At 40.2% G+C, this 18,565-nt stretch overlaps 6 protein-coding genes across 12 annotated transcripts; 2 read left to right on the top strand and 4 right to left on the bottom strand.

Annotated features, from left to right (window-relative positions):
* Positions 1 to 30: 30 nt before the first annotated feature.
* aqp12 (aquaporin 12) lies at positions 31 to 2,232 on the top strand. 2 transcript variants are annotated; one of them, XM_076039160.1, is made up of 4 exons: positions 31 to 171; positions 554 to 1,298; positions 1,708 to 1,824; positions 1,908 to 2,232. In XM_076039160.1, exons 2-4 carry the CDS (start codon positions 704 to 706, stop codon positions 2,030 to 2,032), a joined length of 837 nt encoding a protein of 278 aa, XP_075895275.1. In that variant the 5' UTR covers positions 31 to 171; positions 554 to 703; the 3' UTR covers positions 2,033 to 2,232. The 2 variants fall into 2 exon arrangements, with proteins under 2 accessions (XP_075895275.1, XP_075895274.1); XM_076039159.1 differs by having other exon boundaries at positions 36 to 185.
* rpp21 (ribonuclease P subunit p21) lies at positions 2,039 to 3,784 on the bottom strand. Its single transcript, XM_076039161.1, has 5 exons — positions 3,627 to 3,784; positions 3,383 to 3,483; positions 3,026 to 3,108; positions 2,762 to 2,896; positions 2,039 to 2,498 (listed from the first exon to the last, which is right to left on the bottom strand). Exons 1-5 carry the CDS (start codon positions 3,681 to 3,683, stop codon positions 2,410 to 2,412), a joined length of 465 nt encoding a protein of 154 aa, XP_075895276.1. The 5' UTR covers positions 3,684 to 3,784; the 3' UTR covers positions 2,039 to 2,409.
* A 191-nt stretch (positions 3,785 to 3,975) lies between these two features.
* Positions 3,976 to 10,471, bottom strand: pak2b (p21 protein (Cdc42/Rac)-activated kinase 2b). 6 transcript variants are annotated; one of them, XM_076039153.1, is made up of 15 exons: positions 9,945 to 10,471; positions 8,734 to 9,107; positions 8,414 to 8,517; positions 8,147 to 8,297; positions 7,819 to 7,850; positions 7,625 to 7,738; positions 7,370 to 7,505; positions 7,195 to 7,258; positions 6,980 to 7,028; positions 6,675 to 6,787; positions 6,465 to 6,582; positions 6,257 to 6,356; positions 5,959 to 6,155; positions 5,204 to 5,341; positions 3,976 to 5,110 (listed from the first exon to the last, which is right to left on the bottom strand). In XM_076039153.1, the coding sequence occupies exons 2-15, from the start codon at positions 8,921 to 8,923 to the stop codon at positions 5,024 to 5,026; spliced, it is 1,593 nt and encodes a 530-aa protein (XP_075895268.1). In that variant the 5' UTR covers positions 8,924 to 9,107; positions 9,945 to 10,471; the 3' UTR covers positions 3,976 to 5,023. The 6 variants fall into 6 exon arrangements, with proteins under 6 accessions (XP_075895268.1, XP_075895269.1, XP_075895267.1 ...); XM_076039154.1 differs by having other exon boundaries at positions 8,734 to 9,129; positions 10,052 to 10,471; XM_076039152.1 differs by having other exon boundaries at positions 10,052 to 10,471.
* Positions 10,472 to 11,077: 606 nt separating this feature from the next.
* pigx (phosphatidylinositol glycan anchor biosynthesis, class X) lies at positions 11,078 to 13,042 on the bottom strand. The gene is made up of 6 exons (XM_076039562.1): positions 12,883 to 13,042; positions 12,369 to 12,459; positions 12,144 to 12,279; positions 11,821 to 12,034; positions 11,502 to 11,602; positions 11,078 to 11,422 (listed from the first exon to the last, which is right to left on the bottom strand). Exons 1-6 carry the CDS (start codon positions 12,944 to 12,946, stop codon positions 11,285 to 11,287), a joined length of 744 nt encoding a protein of 247 aa, XP_075895677.1. The 5' UTR covers positions 12,947 to 13,042; the 3' UTR covers positions 11,078 to 11,284.
* Positions 13,043 to 13,201: 159 nt separating this feature from the next.
* On the top strand, positions 13,202 to 15,161 carry cep19 (centrosomal protein 19). The gene is made up of 2 exons (XM_076039568.1): positions 13,202 to 13,575; positions 14,029 to 15,161. The coding sequence occupies exons 1-2, from the start codon at positions 13,446 to 13,448 to the stop codon at positions 14,370 to 14,372; spliced, it is 474 nt and encodes a 157-aa protein (XP_075895683.1). The 5' UTR covers positions 13,202 to 13,445; the 3' UTR covers positions 14,373 to 15,161.
* On the bottom strand, positions 14,808 to 18,304 carry ing5a (inhibitor of growth family, member 5a). The gene is made up of 8 exons (XM_076039564.1): positions 18,263 to 18,304; positions 17,293 to 17,364; positions 17,039 to 17,205; positions 16,809 to 16,920; positions 16,600 to 16,699; positions 16,093 to 16,228; positions 15,925 to 15,986; positions 14,808 to 15,827 (listed from the first exon to the last, which is right to left on the bottom strand). The coding sequence occupies exons 1-8, from the start codon at positions 18,297 to 18,299 to the stop codon at positions 15,788 to 15,790; spliced, it is 726 nt and encodes a 241-aa protein (XP_075895679.1). The 5' UTR covers positions 18,300 to 18,304; the 3' UTR covers positions 14,808 to 15,787.
* Between the last annotated feature and the right edge of the window lie 261 nt (positions 18,305 to 18,565).

Below are 18,565 nucleotides of genomic sequence, written 5' to 3'. Positions count from 1 at the left end.
GAAACTTAAAACATTTTTGTGCTGACCACCAAATATTAGGATTTTTACTTAGAAAAAGACCAAGCAGGTTTCATAGAGTAAACCTCAATTTATTGAGGCTCATTCTCAGCAACTGTCCGACAGAAGTGACTTGGTAGATAACCGGGATAGGCTTCTGTGACTCTGAGTGCAGTTGAGAACAAGTGGTAAATGAAAATGCTGGATTTGTTTGAGCATTTTAGTCTTTATTCTGACAGAATACAGTTGTATAACAACTCTTAATAAAATTCCACTTTGTATTGAATATGAATCAAGATATACCTAATACAACTTAATAATAGCTTACATGCTGACTGACCCATTTACTACTAAATCCATTTCAGACGCAAGGACTTCATTGAACTAAGATGACATATCTATCTGATTCTACTTTATCATCTATTTTAGGTTAAGAATATCTGACATGATCAGATTGACTAAGTTGGTAGTATAAAAGCTGCACTTTATTTATCTACCCTGAGTTCAGAAACGTTTCCAGAACTGACCTTGGTAATCTTTATGTGTATTTTGGCAGGTGGCTGGGGGTCCAAGCATGACGTGTCTCTGATAAGACAGTGTCTCTGCATGTGCCACGTTGTCATACAGAGAGCAGAATTTTGGAGTCCGACCCTCATCCATTTCTTTTGGAAAGGAGGCAGCAGAGAGGACACCTGATCCACCAGCCATGTCTGGACTTAACGTACCTCTGGGATATTTCCTGTCGACAGTGGCCTTTGCTGTCTTAGTTCGAATACTCCTGATGAAATGGCCACGGTTTAGCTTCATTACGGACTTTGCATCTGCTTTTATGCTCGTTGCATGTCGGATGGAGGTGCAGACCATCACGGATGTGGGCGGGTGGGCCGGGGGCCTGGGCCCCGACGTGACCGTGACCATCCTGTTTGTGGTGCTGTTAACGCACGGTATGGTGTGTGGTGATGCAACTGGAAACCCCAACATGGTTCTTCTGAAGTTTCTGCAGCTGGAGACGACGGCGGTTGCCGCGCTCCTCGCAATTTTGGCCCAGTTTGGTGGGGCCCACCTCGGCTTGCGCGTCGCTGAGTACTACTGGAGTCTGGAGCTGACAGACATGCACATGATCAAAAACCTGATGGCCGCAGCGTGCAGCACATCTCTGCTGGTCTCGTTGCTTCAGGGTTTCTTCACAGAGAGCGTCTGTGCCCTCGTCTTTCATCTCATCCATTTAAACCTACGCCGTGTGCACATTTTGATCCGTGTGCCCCTGATTGCTGCTCTCCTCACATTCTTCTCCTATGCAGGTATGGTGTTGGTTTGGCCTTTGGGTTTTTTTTTTTCTTTGTCGTCATAAAAGATTTGAAGAAAATACACCTTTAGAAAGATATCCATGTACATCTAGCCCAGGCCTCGGTGTGTTCTTACATAGGCCCATTGTTGAAAAACTGCTACATCTTATCACTGATAGGGACAAAATAAAAAAAGTCTTCTTTGGTCCTTCAATGACCTCGTCCATGTTTGCAGTCGTGTGGTTCTATGCTTGGAAAAAGGAAGAAATTAGAGGCCATGTTTATTTGCTTGTTATATATTTTATCGACTGGTCTTTGTTCATTCTGATTGTTTGAAAATTGTTGTTCAACAATGTGTTGGGAGAACTACACTCAGCCTCTAACAATGACAAAAATACATTTTTGTTTGTCCACCTCTCTGCAGCCAGCGGCCACACCTCTGCATATGTAAATCCATCTCTGGCCTACGGCCTCACCTTCCACTGTTCAGGATTTACCTTCTCAGAGTATGCATTAGTCTACTGGCTTGGCTCTTTGACAGGTAAGGTACCTTCAAGTGAAATGTACACACTGCATCTAATAAGTTATCTATAAAACGAACCCATGCTATGTGTTTGTTCCTAGGCATGATTCTGGCGCTTTTCCTTTACATGGGACACATTCCGAGGATCTTTTCCAAGAACCTTCTGTATTCTCAGAAGACACGTTTCAGAGTGCCAAGAGGCGACAAGGGAGACAAGAAAATCTGAAAAACATTCTTTCATTTGCTCTGTTTTAATCAACTTTGGGAGAAGAAATGGTTCCTGGTCAGGACCCAGTGCAATGTCAAAGCAATTATCTTTAAATAGTAAACATAAATTATGTGACAAAAAAGACATGTTAGCTCTTAATGATAACATGATGACTGTATGTTTTCCTTTTGGAAGAAATAAAACTAAATGACACTTTATGAATATGTTATTTTCTAAAATGTAAAAAAAGGTTTTGTTGAAAAAAAAAAAAACATCTTCAACATCTTTTGCTTTCGACTGTTCCTTTCAGTAGTCGCCGCATCAAATCATCTGACTCCATCTCAATGGCAATTTTTATAAAAACACTTGGAAAAGTTACAAGAGTGAAAATGTAGCTACGTGCTGGTAGTGCTCTGAGCATTACTCTGTGCAGAAACCGCTGATCCTCCAGGCTTTTTATCTTTAGGCTGATTCTTGCCTGAATCTGTTGAGAGATTTGAAAAATGACAACAAATGAATGCTAGATGAAATACTTCCCATTTTAAAATCCACTCAGCACATGATGAGCCATAATCTGTCCCATGTGTGTTTGGTCTTGGAAATAAATAGAAAATTACTAATTACAAACACTGATTCTTCAGTGCAAAGGACTGTTTAGAGGAGCCCAGAATGTTTATGGAAACTTTGGCTGTGAGGTTGCAGCTTGATGTCGGGTCAAAGTTTGATGTCAGGTGAAAGTTTTGTCACCTTGACGTTTTTGTTGCTCCATCTGGGCTTCGGGTTGGTCTGCCCACAGACAAAAATCTGGATTATTCAACAGCGTCTTAGTGTGTCCACAACTGAGGCACCTCACAACTGTAAAGCGGGTCTTGCTGTTTTTTCCTAATTGATGAAAATCATATGAAAAGCAAGTAAGCGATTATGACATGGTGTACTGACCAAAACAGACATAAGACACAGATCTGTTTATGAAACCATTTCAGAGTCCACTCGTGTGAACAAAACACTTACTTCTCTGTCTTGTTGTTGCAGTTACACCAGGGATGAGCAATGAGCAGCACTTCTTGCACAGTGTTCTTTTCACTGAAGGATCTCTGACAAAGCCAAGTGGTCAGATAAGGGATTAGATCAGATCACAGTAGAATTAAAAGGCCAACGTTTATTTTAGGCCAGCCATCAAAACCAATAATGTACGTAACTTCACGAATAAGCACTTCCGTCACATTAAGAACAAAAAATATATTAGCAACGGCAAGCGTTGCGTTATTGGGAGGCGATTGTGGTGAAATGACGCTATCTTTCAAAATAAAACGAATTACGACAGGGGAAAAAACAGTTTGTGTACATCAGTGAGCCAGGTGTACGTACTGTCTAAGGACTAAACGTCTGGCAATAGTCCTCTGTGTGAAGCAGTAAAAGCGAGCCAGCTCCACATTTTCCGGGTTTTGAGAGAGAACACAATGGGCAGCCTGTGGAGAAATAACAAGCCGGTTAACTTAATAGCATAGGTAGCTAGCGCTTTAGCCATGTGTGGCGATACAGCATAATCAATGCTGTTTTGTTTTGTGGTTTGTTTTTGTTTTTTTTATCTCGCGTGTCCAGTGTTTCTTACTTGGTAGAGGAAGTTCATCCTCTGAAAAGCTTCCTTGTCTTTCAGTTGGGCTGTCATGATTCAAGGTAAAAAGACGAGGAAAAAATACAGATGCAACGTCTTCTGTGGCTACCGCTGAAAGTTCTATGTATATTCAACTTCCACGTATCATTAACTTCCGGGCAAAGCCTTCAGAATAAAAGCGCGCGATGAAGTGACGCAACTATGCGTAAACAGTGTTCAGTAACATTGCAGGAAGATTATTTATGTTATTAGATGTTACTTTTAGTCGTTTAGTATCATGCTTGGCTCTGTATGGCCTTCATGTACATGGTGACATTAATGCACATTATAACCACTTTGACACAAATCAGAAAAGCATGAACAGCATTTATTTGAGTGCGCAGACAAGGTTGTTAGTTGTTCAAAGAAAACAAACAAACAAAAAAAACAGGCAACAAATTGTCTTCACCATGCATTCAACAACTAACCATGATATGGCAGCTTTAAAAACTAATTAAGTACACAATATACAGACCGAAAAAGCTAGTTTCTTTACTTCGGAAGAACACGAAAAGACATACAGACATACATTACGCATTTTAATAACAATAAGAATGAAGTATAAACCCTGTCAATCTAACATCTTAATTTGCCTGTAAGGTGCACCACTGGTATCAGGAGACTAATGATAACAGGAGAAAACTGGTACAGTAGGTCTGTCAGGAGTGGCAGTTGAAAAAAACTGCATGGTGACAGCACAAGATGACAGATGCAATAAAATGTTTCCTATAAAAAACAAAAATCGCGAGACAGAGAAAGTCCAGAAAACATCGTCAACTTGGAAATCGCAATAACGTTGACTGAATGAGGCCAACTATAAAAGAAGGGAGACACATATGAAATTCAAGTATCAAAATAACTAAGACACTGACAAGCTGAACAGGTAAATTACAAAGGTAGTAAAAATCATGGGGGGAGAAACCTTGACAATAATCAACAATACATTAGGCAACATTTTGCATTTGTTTAAGGCAGTTGATTAAAAAATAAAAAAAACCCAACTAAACAGAACTAGGCATCTTCTTCATTCTGAGTTAAATACAAGCCTAGCCCTAACTTGTCACCAGGAAACTTGTTGTACAAAAGAACTACGCCCTACTCTGACACTAAGCACTTTAGTTTGACTTGTCTTCTGATATCTGAACGAAAAACAAGAGTTCGTGTGGAGGGAGGGAGTTGTGCTAGATTTTTGGTCTTCTTCACAGTGAGGTTTGTCAGGGCTTTTTTAAGGCTGGTGCATCCAAAGAAGCAAGTCACTCACAGCCAATTGTCTGGCACGAAAAAAAAACAAAAAACTAATGGGTTGGCACATGTCTGTGCACAGCATGGGAAGGCAGGGTAGCTCTGTGCTCAAGCTAGCGATTGCCCTTCATCGCCTCCTTGGCTGCCAGGATGAGAGGTGTGAGACTGGAAAGTGGCTTTGCCAGCTTCAAGAAGGGATGCTGGGGAAAAAAAGAGAAAAAGCACAACAGTGAATGTGGTGTATACTCAAATAGAACAGCAAAAACAATGAAGTATCGACAAGTCTTTCTAACCTGAAGCAGCTCTTTTCCTCCACCTCTTTTCTCAACATCCATTTCCAAGCAACGGTTCAGGAAGTCTCTGAAGACTGGGGAAAGCTTCTCAGGGTTCTGGAGCTCAGGTGTGCCATTCGTGGCAATCAGATATAATGCCTAATATTACAACAACAACAAAAAAACGAACAAAAAAACAACTTTATTAAACGCCAACGTTGCTTACAATAGGGGAAAAAAACACAGCTCAAAATATTTCCTGCAAACAAGGCAAACTGAACATGTAATGTAATGTAAGGATGTAAGATTGCGAGAGGTCGATAGTGAGAATATTTGTCAGTCTGCAAATGGAAACATATTTGCCTCATAAAGTGGTCTCTCTGTACAAAAACCAAGTTAACCTAAACCAAGTCTTTGAAGAGTGTACCATTAAAAAGAGGGCCTGTGTGCATTTCCACAGAGTGATTTGAGTGGTTAAGCATGTAAGGCGGCACGAGCAACGCATCATAACACAGCTGTCATCAAATGCGGGAAAATTAAGGCAACATATGATTCAGCAATTGGTGTTAAGGTACATTGTTCATGTTTTTCTAATATTGATTTTCACCTCCTTTTCTGTACGTCCTTAATCTTTCCAAATACAGGTAGGAGAACCATTAAAACTTCAGTGGAACATTTCATTTAAAGACTAAATGAGAAAAATGGGGAAAAACACTAAAGAAAGAAAAATAAAGAAAAAGACAGGACTCAAGGTTCAAACGTTGTTTCTCACGTACCCGTAGCGGGTTCTCGTTCAGGTACGGCGGCTCTCCTTCGACCATCTCGATGGCCATGATACCCAGCGACCAAATGTCTACTTTAGGCCCGTAAGCCTTTCTGGTCACCACCTCAGGAGCCATCCAGTAGGGCGTGCCTACCATGGTGCTGCGCTTGCTCTGCTCTGGAGTAATCTGGGCACAGAAGCCAAAGTCGGCTGTCGGAGGGAGACGGAGGGCGGGGGCGTTAAACACATGGTTACACGGCAAACATGTCCATTTAACAACCAGTCGCCGGCAACATCAGACCGGCACTCACTCAGCTTGACAGAGCCATCCATCCCCAGCAAGACGTTGTCGCTTTTGATGTCTCTGTGGATGACCTGGTTGGCGTGGAGGAACTCCAAGGCTTGTAAACACTGCACATGTGGATGTGAGGGTAGAAAGACGAGGAAAACTGGTTTAGTTGGTGGTTACAACTAATCTAGTGCATGAATGAGACTTTTATTTCCTGGTTTGGGCTGCACCTCTCGGCAGACAGCAGCTATCTGGGCTTCATCCATGCAGGTCTCCGTAACTACATCAGTTAGTGAGCCACCGGCCAAGTACTCCATCACCACAAACAGCTCCTCCCCCATCAGGAAACTGTCGCACAAACACGCACCGTTACATACTGGCGCTCATCCATTTTGTTGGTTGTGATTTGATTTATTCTCTGGGTGCGTTCGGGGTGTCACCTGTCTAAAAAGTTGACGATGTTGGGGTTCTTCAACTCCTTCATGACGAGAATCTCGTTGATGATCAGCTCCTTCTTGGGTTGCTTCTGCAGGTTGATCTGTTTAATAGCCACCTATGCACAAGACGCAACTTTCTGAGTTACTCTGCAGGCCAAGTGGGAATATACTGCATCTGCCCCAATTTCCCCAAAAACTGAAACCTGCAGCCTCAGTGAAACAGATGTTGACCTCATTCTGAAATTGTCTACCTTGTGGAAAACTTAAAAATAAAGAGCCGTTTTGTATACTCCACATGTTCCTCTTACCTCCTGGCCTGTGGCAACATCAATGGCTGTGAACACAGTCCCTGATGCGCTGCGGGGAAAAAGAAGGAACATTTGAAGAAGTACACTTACAGTTTCCCCACAGTGTAAGAATTACTACACATGTATATATTGGATATTCAAGAAAAAAAATACAGATAACCATCCAACAAAAATTCGACACTTATTTGAGGGAAAGGAAGGGAACTTGTGCTCACCCCTGACCAATTTTTTCGTATCTGGTGTATTTCTTCTTGGGATCTCCAATACTCACAATAGTTCCTGTAAGCCAAATATTAACCACACATTAAAGGCACAGGGTAGAAATTAGAATTGATGCACTGCAATAATAAAAATCTCGTAAAATGCTTATATGCTGATTATATTATTTACTCAGTTTGTCCATAATCTCCTCATCAGTCATTTTGCCCTTCTTCTTCTGTTTGTCTGCCGCCTTGGAGGCAACGTCACCGTCGGTGACACACGGTGCTGGAGCAGGGATGGGGTCGATAACGGAGCGAGTATACACCTGCACAATAATAATGAAAAAGTAGAGCAGGCCGGTTAAGCACACTAGAAATAGCTCAACTTGTTGACTTAACGAGCAAGTGTGAGTACCACCACTCCTCTTTGAAGCAGGTGACTTACACTCTTTGTGTGTTCCGGTCTTGGCGCCACAACAGGGGGAGGAGCTTCATCGTCGTCATCATCATCGATATCTTTGATATCTGGAGAGGATGGTTCAGTGCCTTTTTTCACAGGCTAAACAGAACCACAGAAAATGTTTAAATAGTGTTTTTCAAGTATTTACATATACTTCAATGCAGTCTTTAAATACATACAGACTGAGGGCCTGGGGTGAAGGCTTCCTTTTCTGTGGATTAAAGACAGGGCAGAGTGAGTAGGGATTAAAACGTGCCGATATTTGTCTTAAGACACTGACAGAGACTGAGATAATCGTCTGCGCTACCGACTGTCAGCCCGTTTCATCTATTACACAACATAATATTGATCAAATTCCTGCTCAAGAAATAAGACAAGCGCTTCCAACTTAAAAGACAAACAAAATATTTTGCCAGTGAAAACTAATAGTAAAACAAAAAAATATTATGATAATAATAAAATATCCATGTTCTATAAGTGAATGCTGCCTCTTAGCATGAGCCTCACCAGAGGAAGAAAAGCTGAGGTACTTCTGGCGACCGTTGCCCGTCGAGTCGTAAAACTTGAGAACATCAAGAACAGCCTGTGGGTTTTTCTTCTGCTCCGACTTGGTGATGTTTGACGTCTGGAGAAGCCGGGCCCATTGCTCTGGCATGCCCTGTGTAGGTGTGAGAGAGGCGAAGGGTAAAGGTGATATTTAGGCGTAAGAGGAAAGGTGCAATCAGAAATAGAGTGCATCACAAAATGTTAGACTTGCTAGCACTGCAAACTCACAGTAAACTCTCCAGTGACAGCGTCGAACCCAACATGAATGGTGTGTTCAAAATCTGAGGGTGGCGAGATCTCCGGTCTTTCTTTGTCTCGATTTTTTTTTCTGTCTGTTAAAAAGCAATCCAAACGTCAGTCAAATTACATCAGAAAGGACTTTGCACAAAGAGCCCAAAAATGACATTGCTTGACAGGAAAGGAGGAGCAATGACTGCCGCAGAGGATGCTGCAGCGATGCGGTAGATGTTGCTATCACAACTATGTCAACAGTGTTGCTGAAGAGGTTCGAGACACTGTAGGCTGTCGTTAGAATCGTCTCTCCGCACCTTTTTCGGTTCCGGAGAAGATTGAGATGATCTTGCTGCGAGGTTTTCTCTCCTCCGGCACGGAGGGCAGCGGTTTCGAGCTATGGTTGGCAGACAGCAGGTCTTTGCCAGCGCCAGCACCAAAGGTGGCGCTGCTCATTCTGACAGGGGGGGCGGGGGGCTTATCCTCGGGATCTCCGTTGTCACACATCTTGACGAGGTGTAATGGGTCTAGGAGGGCTTGGGGGGTGCGTAGCGGTCGAGGATGGACAGGGTGGCAGACAGAAAGGTGCGCGTGGCGGCGCTCACGTCAACACGTCATGGAGCTGTGATCACACACTTTCAGGAGGAAGAAGCCAAAATGACCGTGGACAGGGAAGATGTGAAAGTGGCACCTGTAAAAGAAATAATGATATCCTAAAATCACAATGACATAGGAATACTTAGTCAGTTTTGAGTTGTACTGAACAAATCATCTGCATGTATCCGGCAGCTTATGGTCTCCAGGTCGTTTTAACAAAGCTATTGTTGAAAGCAGGCAAACGTAATCATTGCGACGGGAGGGCGAAATCTGCTAAAAATCAAACCACTGGGCTTAGATTTAGTCTGATATCTCAGACCTTAATTTCATTTTCACAAAATGCCGTTTGCCACTGGAAGGGGTGGGAATAGCAATGGCTTTAAAAACGACACGATCAACAAGCCAACATGTATACTGCGTGAATTCAGTGACGTGACAATTTATCGTGCCACCCCACCCCATTATAAAATCGTAGCATGACTTTGAGATATGTTGACGGTATTTAATGCTTGAGTAGTTCCTTCTCCGGGGCCCCCGTGTCGTTCGAGACAACGATTACAGGAGCCCAGACGAGGATAAAAGAATAGTTTGCGTTCCGTCTGCGCATGAGAACTGACATGAAATACAATGGGGACACTTCAAATTTTGCCGATGAGATTAAGAATGCTTACATATCCAAGCGCAGCCCTTTATTTTCAGATGCTGCGGTATGCGACTCTTTTCAATTATGCCCTTCAAACGTGTAACGGGGCGGCTAACAAGCTAATATTAGCATGAACTAAGGCCACTTGGCTGTGAAGTAAGCTAGCCGTGGCTAAGGTTAGCTAGAGAATCTATCCAAACTCTAATCTTGAAACGAGTGTTAATTCGAACTCAGCAACCCATACTTAGAGCACTAATGGATCACCTGCCTTACCCGGGAGACACTCACATTGCATTGATTTGGTTCAGCCGACACAACGGGTACAGCTAATGAAGCTAACTATCCGGCACCAATTGGCTTTATTTGCAAGCTAGCGGAGACGACGCGGAGCTTACCGGAGGTTCCACACCAGCTAAACTTGAATAGAACTCGACTCCAGGACGTTGTTAGCCGGCGTAGGGTAAACAAAAAATATTATGAATCCATTAAAACTTCATCGTTTGACGCCACGGGCCGTAATGGTTTCGGGACATATACAAAAGACGTCGCAAAGACGCCTATTTAGCAAAATACAATGCAACTTTTCTTCTATCTTTTCGGCCCTTGGATAAATCCACTATGGCGAAGGGGAAGCGGAACTACCGACCCAGCCCAAGTCTATTCAATAAAAGTTCTAAATGAATGGAGCGTGAAGTCTGTCTGTGCGAGAGGCCAAAGGTAACCGCCAGTAAGCAAACAAGCATGCGAGAGTCTCAGATGTCCACTGACGTCTCTATTTTATTATCTCACTGAGAAATTTAAAGAGGAAAAATATGCTGAAGGCTCGGAAGCTGGAAGCGAGAGCATGCTCGAAAAGCATTTTAGGTAATGTAGTCCGAAAAACTGCTGTCGAAACGGTGCACGCTCAGTTTGAATTTCTTAATATAATAATAATAATAATAATAATAATAATAATAATAATAATAATAATAATAATAATTTATTTTTATTTTTATTTATTTTTTACTGTCGCCTAAACATTCCATTATTTTGAATGCATTTGTAAATGACTGAATTTAGTTTTTCACTATCTTGCAGATGATAACATCTGAGAGCAGCACAACTACATTAAATATTATTTAGATTCAAACGAACAGTAACTGGTACAAAATGCTTTCATTTATTTTCCGGCAATTTTTTTGGGGGGGACAACAATAGGCAAGAAAAGCAGCAAGAAAAGTCATGCGGTGGTGTCAAAAAATGTTTGATAAAACAAACAAACAAAACAAACAAACAAACAAAAAAAAAACAGTCCTCAACCGAAAAAGTGGAAACAAAAAACTAAAATTATTAATTTAAGATTCAAGTTATCTTTTACTTAGCAGCCACAAAACAGATTTTTTTTTTTTTTTTTTTTGCAGTTTAGGAAGGCAAAATCTGAATATTTTCAAGTCACAAACTATGTTTGGTTGAAACAAAGACGGTCAGTGTTGTTGCCCCTACTCCATGAGTGTGACAATAGACTTTGGCAAAACAAGCCATTTCTGTCTGGGTGACATCAGGATTATAATGTTACTTAAAACCAGGGATGCTGGAATGATTATGATCAGAACTGAACACAACATATACTGATCATCTTCATCTCTTCCCTACATGATTTGATGTTCCCACATGTACTTGGAGAGTGTCAAGCAGCAGACCATTGTGATTAAAAGTGTTCCGATGCACACAGGCATCAACAAAGATGCGTCACCGACTGGAAACTGCAAGTGCAACGTGTGTTTCTCCTACAAGACACAAGAATATGTTTCAGTTGGAAAAAGTGACCAGCATAAAAAGGAAAATCATGAAGAGACGTACACCCACCTGCTGATGTTGATGTTTCACCCATGTGCATGTGCTTGAATTGGAAGGTGTACAGGGCGCATCCGTGGCGGCAAAAGCCTCTAAATTCTGGAATGGCATACCTTAAAGACACATGAGGTTTAACATTACACCATGTGAGCTTCTTATATAAGCACTTTTGTTAGTTCTGTCAACCAAGACATAAATGAACAATTTAAATACAAACAAATGCTGATAAAGAATTCATTACAAATTATATTTTTGCTAGTTAAAGAGGTCTGAACATGACATTTTTAACTTTATAAAGTTGCTAAGAAGGCACAATTTTGTTTTAACTCACAATTTTCACTCCACAGCAGCAGCTCTGGGGCATCTATGTCCACTGATGTCATTGTTTTCCCATCAAATGAAGGCTCATTGTAGCGACCATGAATCGGAATTGTTACTTTTACAAGTCCTGAAGTTGGTCTTTCAGTGCTGAGATACACATAGGTAACAAACCCTGAGGCCTTGTGCGCAGGCAGCTCCAGATCAATAACTGAATCCAGTAAGACCTTTCAGAGAATAACGTGATGATTCATAATTAATACACAACATGAATAGGATTCTAAGTTGTTGTTGTTGCTTTAAAAGAAAGAAAAGAAAAAAAGGGAGCACTCTTACTTGCCAATCACTTTGGCCTCTTAAGGATTCAAGTTGGTATGGATCGACATAGACACTGCTGGGCCAGCGATGAAGGAGCATGATTTCAACACCACTGGGAGCATCAAAGCCAAACATGACAGTGGTTACAACCTCCCTGAAACATGACACAATCAGTTATTCCACATAGATAAACACAATACTGTAGATGAAGCTGTTTGATGTGTGCATGTATAATGTCAATACCTGTGAAAACCCCTCTTGTTGATTTCTACAGACAGAGATGAAGATTCAAGCAACTCCCTAAGATGAACACAGTGGCTCTCGTTCTTTTCATCTATGAGGATCACAGCATTAGGGTGTAAGTTCATTTTTTGTTTTAATTTATCCCATTGTTATTTTGTCAATTACAACTAATAGTGTAAGAGAGAACAAGCTTGTTATACACGCAGGGCGTTACACAGAACAAAGTTAGTGTGATATAATGAATATGTAATAAAATATCTTGAATTACTCTGTAAGGCAGTTAGGTTTATTTGGCACCTATTCTGCTATCAAGTAGCATTGACCACGGTTGCCATTGTCATATGAATTACACAAACTTGAGTTATTGTAAGTTTTTCTTTGTAATTTCGATATCATTTAAAAAAAATAATAATAATAATAAATAACAATAACAATAACAAAAATTGAAAATTCAAAATTGCATTGACTGTTCAAATGTCTGGATCCAGAACCGTCAGGCGTCATTACAACTTACCGTTTTCGATCAACGAATGGCACGTGGTAAAACCTGCCAACACAAAATAGAGTAGTAAATACATCAAAACAACAATAGTAAATGGGAGCAAAACTTAGTGAACATGTATGTTAGGCAGTAGGGATTTTCTTTAAAAATGTTTACGGAAGAAGCGCTACAAAGGACCCCGTGCGGCTTCAGAGAAGCTCTTTAACTGCCTGACTAAAATATAAATAATTATATCTCAGAAAGGTGGTTTGAACTGAAGATATATTAATGTAATAAATAAAATATTACACAAAATTGCACATTATATCTTTATTTTGGGTATATAAATTGTACCTTAAAAAGTTTAAAGTGACTATTACAATGGCTTCAGCAAGGTCGTTCGACGTAGGAACAGTTGACGACAGCAACCACGGCAACCTAATGCTAAAGCTTTGTGAATTTAAACCAATCCGAATCAAGAATAAAATACGCCTTGGAGACTTCCTATTTTCGCGGATAGAGCTATGCGCTCTTTAATTACAAATCTCTAAACTGCCGATTTTTCACAAAAAGTTCTGCTTCAGATAAAGACGACGATGAGATACGCAGCTAAACGATGCGGACTGCAGTTCAGTCCTCCAGCTATAGTTCTAATTTACGAGAACACGGAAACTACAAAAGTGCGTAAAAGAATAATACCTGTGCGAAACTTCTCTAAATATTCTGGTAAGGCGCATCGTTTATTAATGCATGTACATTATTTACATTTTAGTGGTAATACGACCATTTTGATTCATTTAAGCTACAAGAACTCACATGGTTATTATTAAGAAAATGTCATAATATATTGGGAGTCTGTTATGTATTAGTTGTGTATTCTGCTGTACATTATTTTTCTACAATATGATAGCAACTGTTTTTCTTCCACATTGTAACGTATGGAAGATTGGCATCACCCTCTGTCAGCGTTTTCTGGTTTCTTTTTCCAAAGACGGGAAGTTTTGTTTAGAAAAAAAAAAAAAACCTTCCACGATGCTCCACGAATCTGGGATTAAAAATAATAATAATACTAAACATCTGAAATTGTAAAGGACACCATATAAAAGAGACAGGAGTATTGATTGTGTGGATAAGAGAGAAATAAGAACTGATGGTTTTATGCTTTCTGTCACTCCCAAGACCACAGCTTAGCTGCTGAACGGCTGAAGAACCATCCCCGCCACATGGAATATCTGGAGCGTGTTCCCCAGAGTCAACTAGAGAAGCTTCACGTCATCCTAAGAGATCACCTGCAGGGCTTCAGCCTAGAGCACAGCTTGGCTTCCTTTACCGTGGACCCTGATGAAGACCTGAACAAACTGAGTGATGAAGAGTTGGCCCGTAAGAAGGGCAAAATGGAGGAACTGTTTGAAAGGAATCAGAGGTGCAAGGAGGATCCAGACTTTGTTTATGACATACAAGTTGATTTCACCAGGAATGCTGAAGAAATTTGCAGTTGGGATGAGTCTGATAATGGGATTTAAAACCCAAAATCCTTGTTTGTTTTATGACTATGAAAAGCAAATTTACTTAAGACACAGTTGTGCAATGTGCATCCATCATAGACTCATCCATCCATTTTCAATACCCACTTCTTCCTGAGCTCAGGGTCATGAGGTCTGCTGGAGCCTATCCCAACTATCATAGGGTGAAGACAGGGTACACCCTTGACAAGTCACCAGTATCATAGAACTGTCCTACTGGCAATTTATTCCACAATGCTTGTCAGTATTTTGTGTACTACTCTCCAACCTCAGTTCTCAATAAAACTGTACATGATGAAAACATAAAACATGGTTTGTAAGATAGACGTTGAGTTTGAAAATAACTGACTTACCTTCACACTGGTCAATAATTTAAATTAATAGCATTTTCAAGACAATGTCACATTTTCGTTGTGAAGACCAGAAAGCAATGCATTTATTGTGAATATTTATTTGTTATAAAATGCTTAAATTTACAAAATACAAAGACTTTGGCTCTTATATGTGACATAAACATGGGATTTTCACAGCTGAGTACCAAGCAAGAGGTTAATATCCTGTTTTTTCAATTTCTTGAGTTCACACCAATGCAATAATTTTTTTTAGGGGGGGTTGGAAAGTGTCCAAAAACATTGTTTCTCCAACAAATTAAAACACTGTATATTAATATATAATTTGAATTTCAGCACTATGTTAGAAAATGAAACCCAAGGCTGCAAAACATGGGCAACTTTTCATTTAAAGTGCTTAAAATACCCCAGTCAGTTAACAGGGGAGTAACTAAAAGTAAAGTACATTCAGAAATGTTGCAGTTTTATGTTTTAAATGTATTTTTGGAATTAAAGGGGGACAATATTGCTTTGATTATTTGGTTAGAGCTGACAAAATACAACTGCAGTAATTTCTGCAGTACTGATATATTCACCGAAGAGGTAGGTAACTTAAAATCTGACACACACAAACAAAAATTTGGTAAGGTTTTAGGTGTTTCAAATTCTATATTTTCAGCAGGCTGTTAATTGGTTTAAAAATAGACATATTTTATATTTATTTTTATAAAACCCATATTTCAAGTATGTTTAAGTCTAAGTGCAGGCTATTTGAGCATATTAGAGACAATAAATACATTTAAAAAGATGGGACATTCTGACACGTAAGCAATTTAACTCCTCTACAAAAGCTCAACAAATGAAATGATTATTCTGCAGCTTTTGATGACTGCGTTCTTAAAATCCAATGACACTTTAATGTCTACAAAGGGGGTCAAATGCTTTCACTGCTTAACTTCAAAACAGGCATTTAGAGTAAGTATATTACTCATGATTTCCGACGACAGAAAGATCTGAAATATGAATTTGTATACACTAATAAACTACATCAAAAATACAGACATTGTTAAATCTGAAACTAAAATCTCATTTCTTCTTCTTGTCTTGGGTACACCGCGGACAAAACCTGAGAAATGTACAAGAAGATGGGGAAAGAGGTCAAGGCACTGAGTAAAATAACATTTTTGCCAAATGTGCACGTCGTTTGCGGAATAAGGTCTTACCATTTTCCTTTAGGTTTTGTGGCGAGATCGACACAAGCAAAGTGAAACCACTCTATTGGACACTAAAAGGAAATAAAGGCAGTAGTAAGACAACATCTCTGGAGCTTCAAACAATTTGCAACAGCAGGAGTAACTACATTGAAAACAAAGTTTTGTACAAACACTTACATCTGGGTTATCACATCCAATCATCTCTCCGTATGACACTTGATGACACAGGCAATATGTCGGCTCATTGGGATCGACTGGCATGTCTAAAACGTCAGAGGGCTGCATCGGCAGGAGAGCATCGCTCAAGTCCGAGCTGCAAACATAAAAGAATACATTAACAGCACAACAAATTGAATCAGACTAAAAACAAAACAAGAGCACTGCTACCAAATGGAATGAACAGCATTTTTAGGACAACTAACAAAATTAAAATCATATAGAATATGAATTATTTATTTTTGGATTCTAAACAAATTATATGATTTTTAAAATGTTTAAAATTTAAGTGAAATATCTACATTGTTTGTCCTAGACTTTTCAAAAATTGTTTGGTCAAGGTGAGATATTGGCAGTTTGACACGTGTTCCCCAGAAACTAGAAAACATTATTAGAAAATGGGGGTAGGTCTTGTGTTGTCTTTGTGCAAAAGAATTGTTGAACTGACAGCAGCTAGATCAAACACACCTGTTTTTCATCTTTTTCTTTTTGGGAGAATCTTCATCAGAACCTTTCCTTGCTTTCCTTCCTCTGGAGCCACGCTTCTCCCTCAGCTGGGTCTCACCCTCTGTGGAAAAGAGTACGATATTATAAAAACAATATGAGAGACAATGCATAGAATTATTAGTTTGTTTGTTTTCTTTTTAAGATGGAGAGCCAACAGTTGACCAACTTACTTTTCACTCCTCTTCCCTCTGTACTTTCATAGCCACTCACTTCTAGTTTCTCTTTGAGCTCATTCTCAAAGCGTGCCAGGTCTGCATCTAATCTGCGGATATGTTTGTCCACCTGCAGGTACAAGAAACATCCTGGTAAAAACTTGTTTGATTGAAACATAAAGTGAAACAACTTAGCTTAAGTTCAAGTATGAGACTGAAAAACTAAAAACAATGGAAGATAAACTGACCATTTCATATGTCTGCATTGCAAGCTGCACTTTGTCATCACTGAATTCTTTGCATTTGCTGTAAGCATTCTGGATCTTCTGTAGATGTTCAACTCTCTGTTCTGAGGCCAAGTTCTTCACAGTTGCAATATATTCTTCAGCCAATTTTTCAATCTCTGCTTTCTTTTCTGTAAAATGACAGATTGATGCATGACATTACTAGTTCTTGGTGAGCATTGCAACACAAAAGTATTCACTATCGAAATATCGATCACCTTCAGTTCTATTGTCCAGATCCCGCATCAGAGTGAAGTTTCTCTGAAGCTCACAAGGTAAATTTTCAATGCCTAGGGAGATAATTTACATAGTGGTGTCAATTACGTTGTCATTGAATGCTGCACAATACACACATGCTGTCATATCAGTCTACACTTTAAAAAATAAAAACATAAAACACAGATTGATTTGAAGTCCCGGTGTGGCGAGTGCATGTGTCAGATAGAGAGAGAGAGAGAGAGAGAGAGAGAGAGAGAGAGAGAGAGCGAGAGAGAGAGAGAGAGAGAGAGAGAGAAATATTATTCCCATAAAAAGAACTTCTACAATTACGGGATACTTTATTCAAATGAGCTTCAAAGTTGTCTCAACGTAGGTTAATGTCAAATATTCACCCTCGCATCGCGCCGGGGGAAATGTGTATGCTCACTGTCACATATGTGACGCACTTCAAACACCCCGCCCCGGCGCGTACTGAAACGTAGTTAAGCAACAGGTTGCAGGGGATTGGAAAATAACAAACAGGAATATGTTCAGTAGCTATAATGTCACAAAGTTAAAAGTAACAATACTCTGCCGAAAGCAATAACATTTTTGAGTAGCATGCTTGAAGCCATTTGTAGCCGCCAAACAAGCCGCTAACGGCAAATGCTGTGCGATACTGTACGGGAACCCCCTTACGATAAAGTCTTATTATTACAACAAAAAATACTTCGTTTGTTATTAGCGTTCAAATATTTAATGAGCGCCCCATTGTCTCTAGCGTCAATCGTATAGAGTTTATGAAACTTTATTGGCTTTAATCTTATCGCGATGCTACGCAGTTAGTTAGCTAGCGGGCTAATGGATGCTAATACATTACCCAATTGCAGACATGTTACTCAGCTTGTCGTTCGTAAATACCAATACAGCCTTAGTCAAGTACGAGCTGTTGACGATGTAAAACAATTCAGTATATCCACAGTTACTTACTATCGAGGTAATGTTCCAAGTATATTGCCGTCGCCATTGCAGGTTAGCAGCGCAGCCCTGTGGTGGAACAGCTTCTACCTTCGTTAGCTCCGGAAAGTATCGGGATAGATAGCTTGTTTGACCACCCCCGGTGGCCCGTTTTTCTGTGGCGTAGGTGAAAAAAAATTAACGTATAAGCCGCCGCCCTCTATTTTGGTGACAACAAAACGATGTTGAGAATAGCGGTTAAACAGGCTCTATTTCCCTCCACGCACTCGCGACCCTGTTCGGGGTGCAACTTTTCAGCTCTCGTGCGTGAGCTTG

The sequence above is a fragment of the Nelusetta ayraudi genome, unplaced genomic scaffold (genome assembly GCF_046127955.1).
Source record: "Nelusetta ayraudi isolate G7.1 ecotype Tasmania unplaced genomic scaffold, CSIRO-AGI_Nayr_v1 ptg000059l, whole genome shotgun sequence".
NCBI classification, from domain to species: domain Eukaryota; kingdom Metazoa; phylum Chordata; class Actinopteri; order Tetraodontiformes; family Monacanthidae; genus Nelusetta; species Nelusetta ayraudi.
Note: the sequence above shows the minus strand (reverse complement) of the source record. Positions and strands in the feature narration are given on the sequence as shown.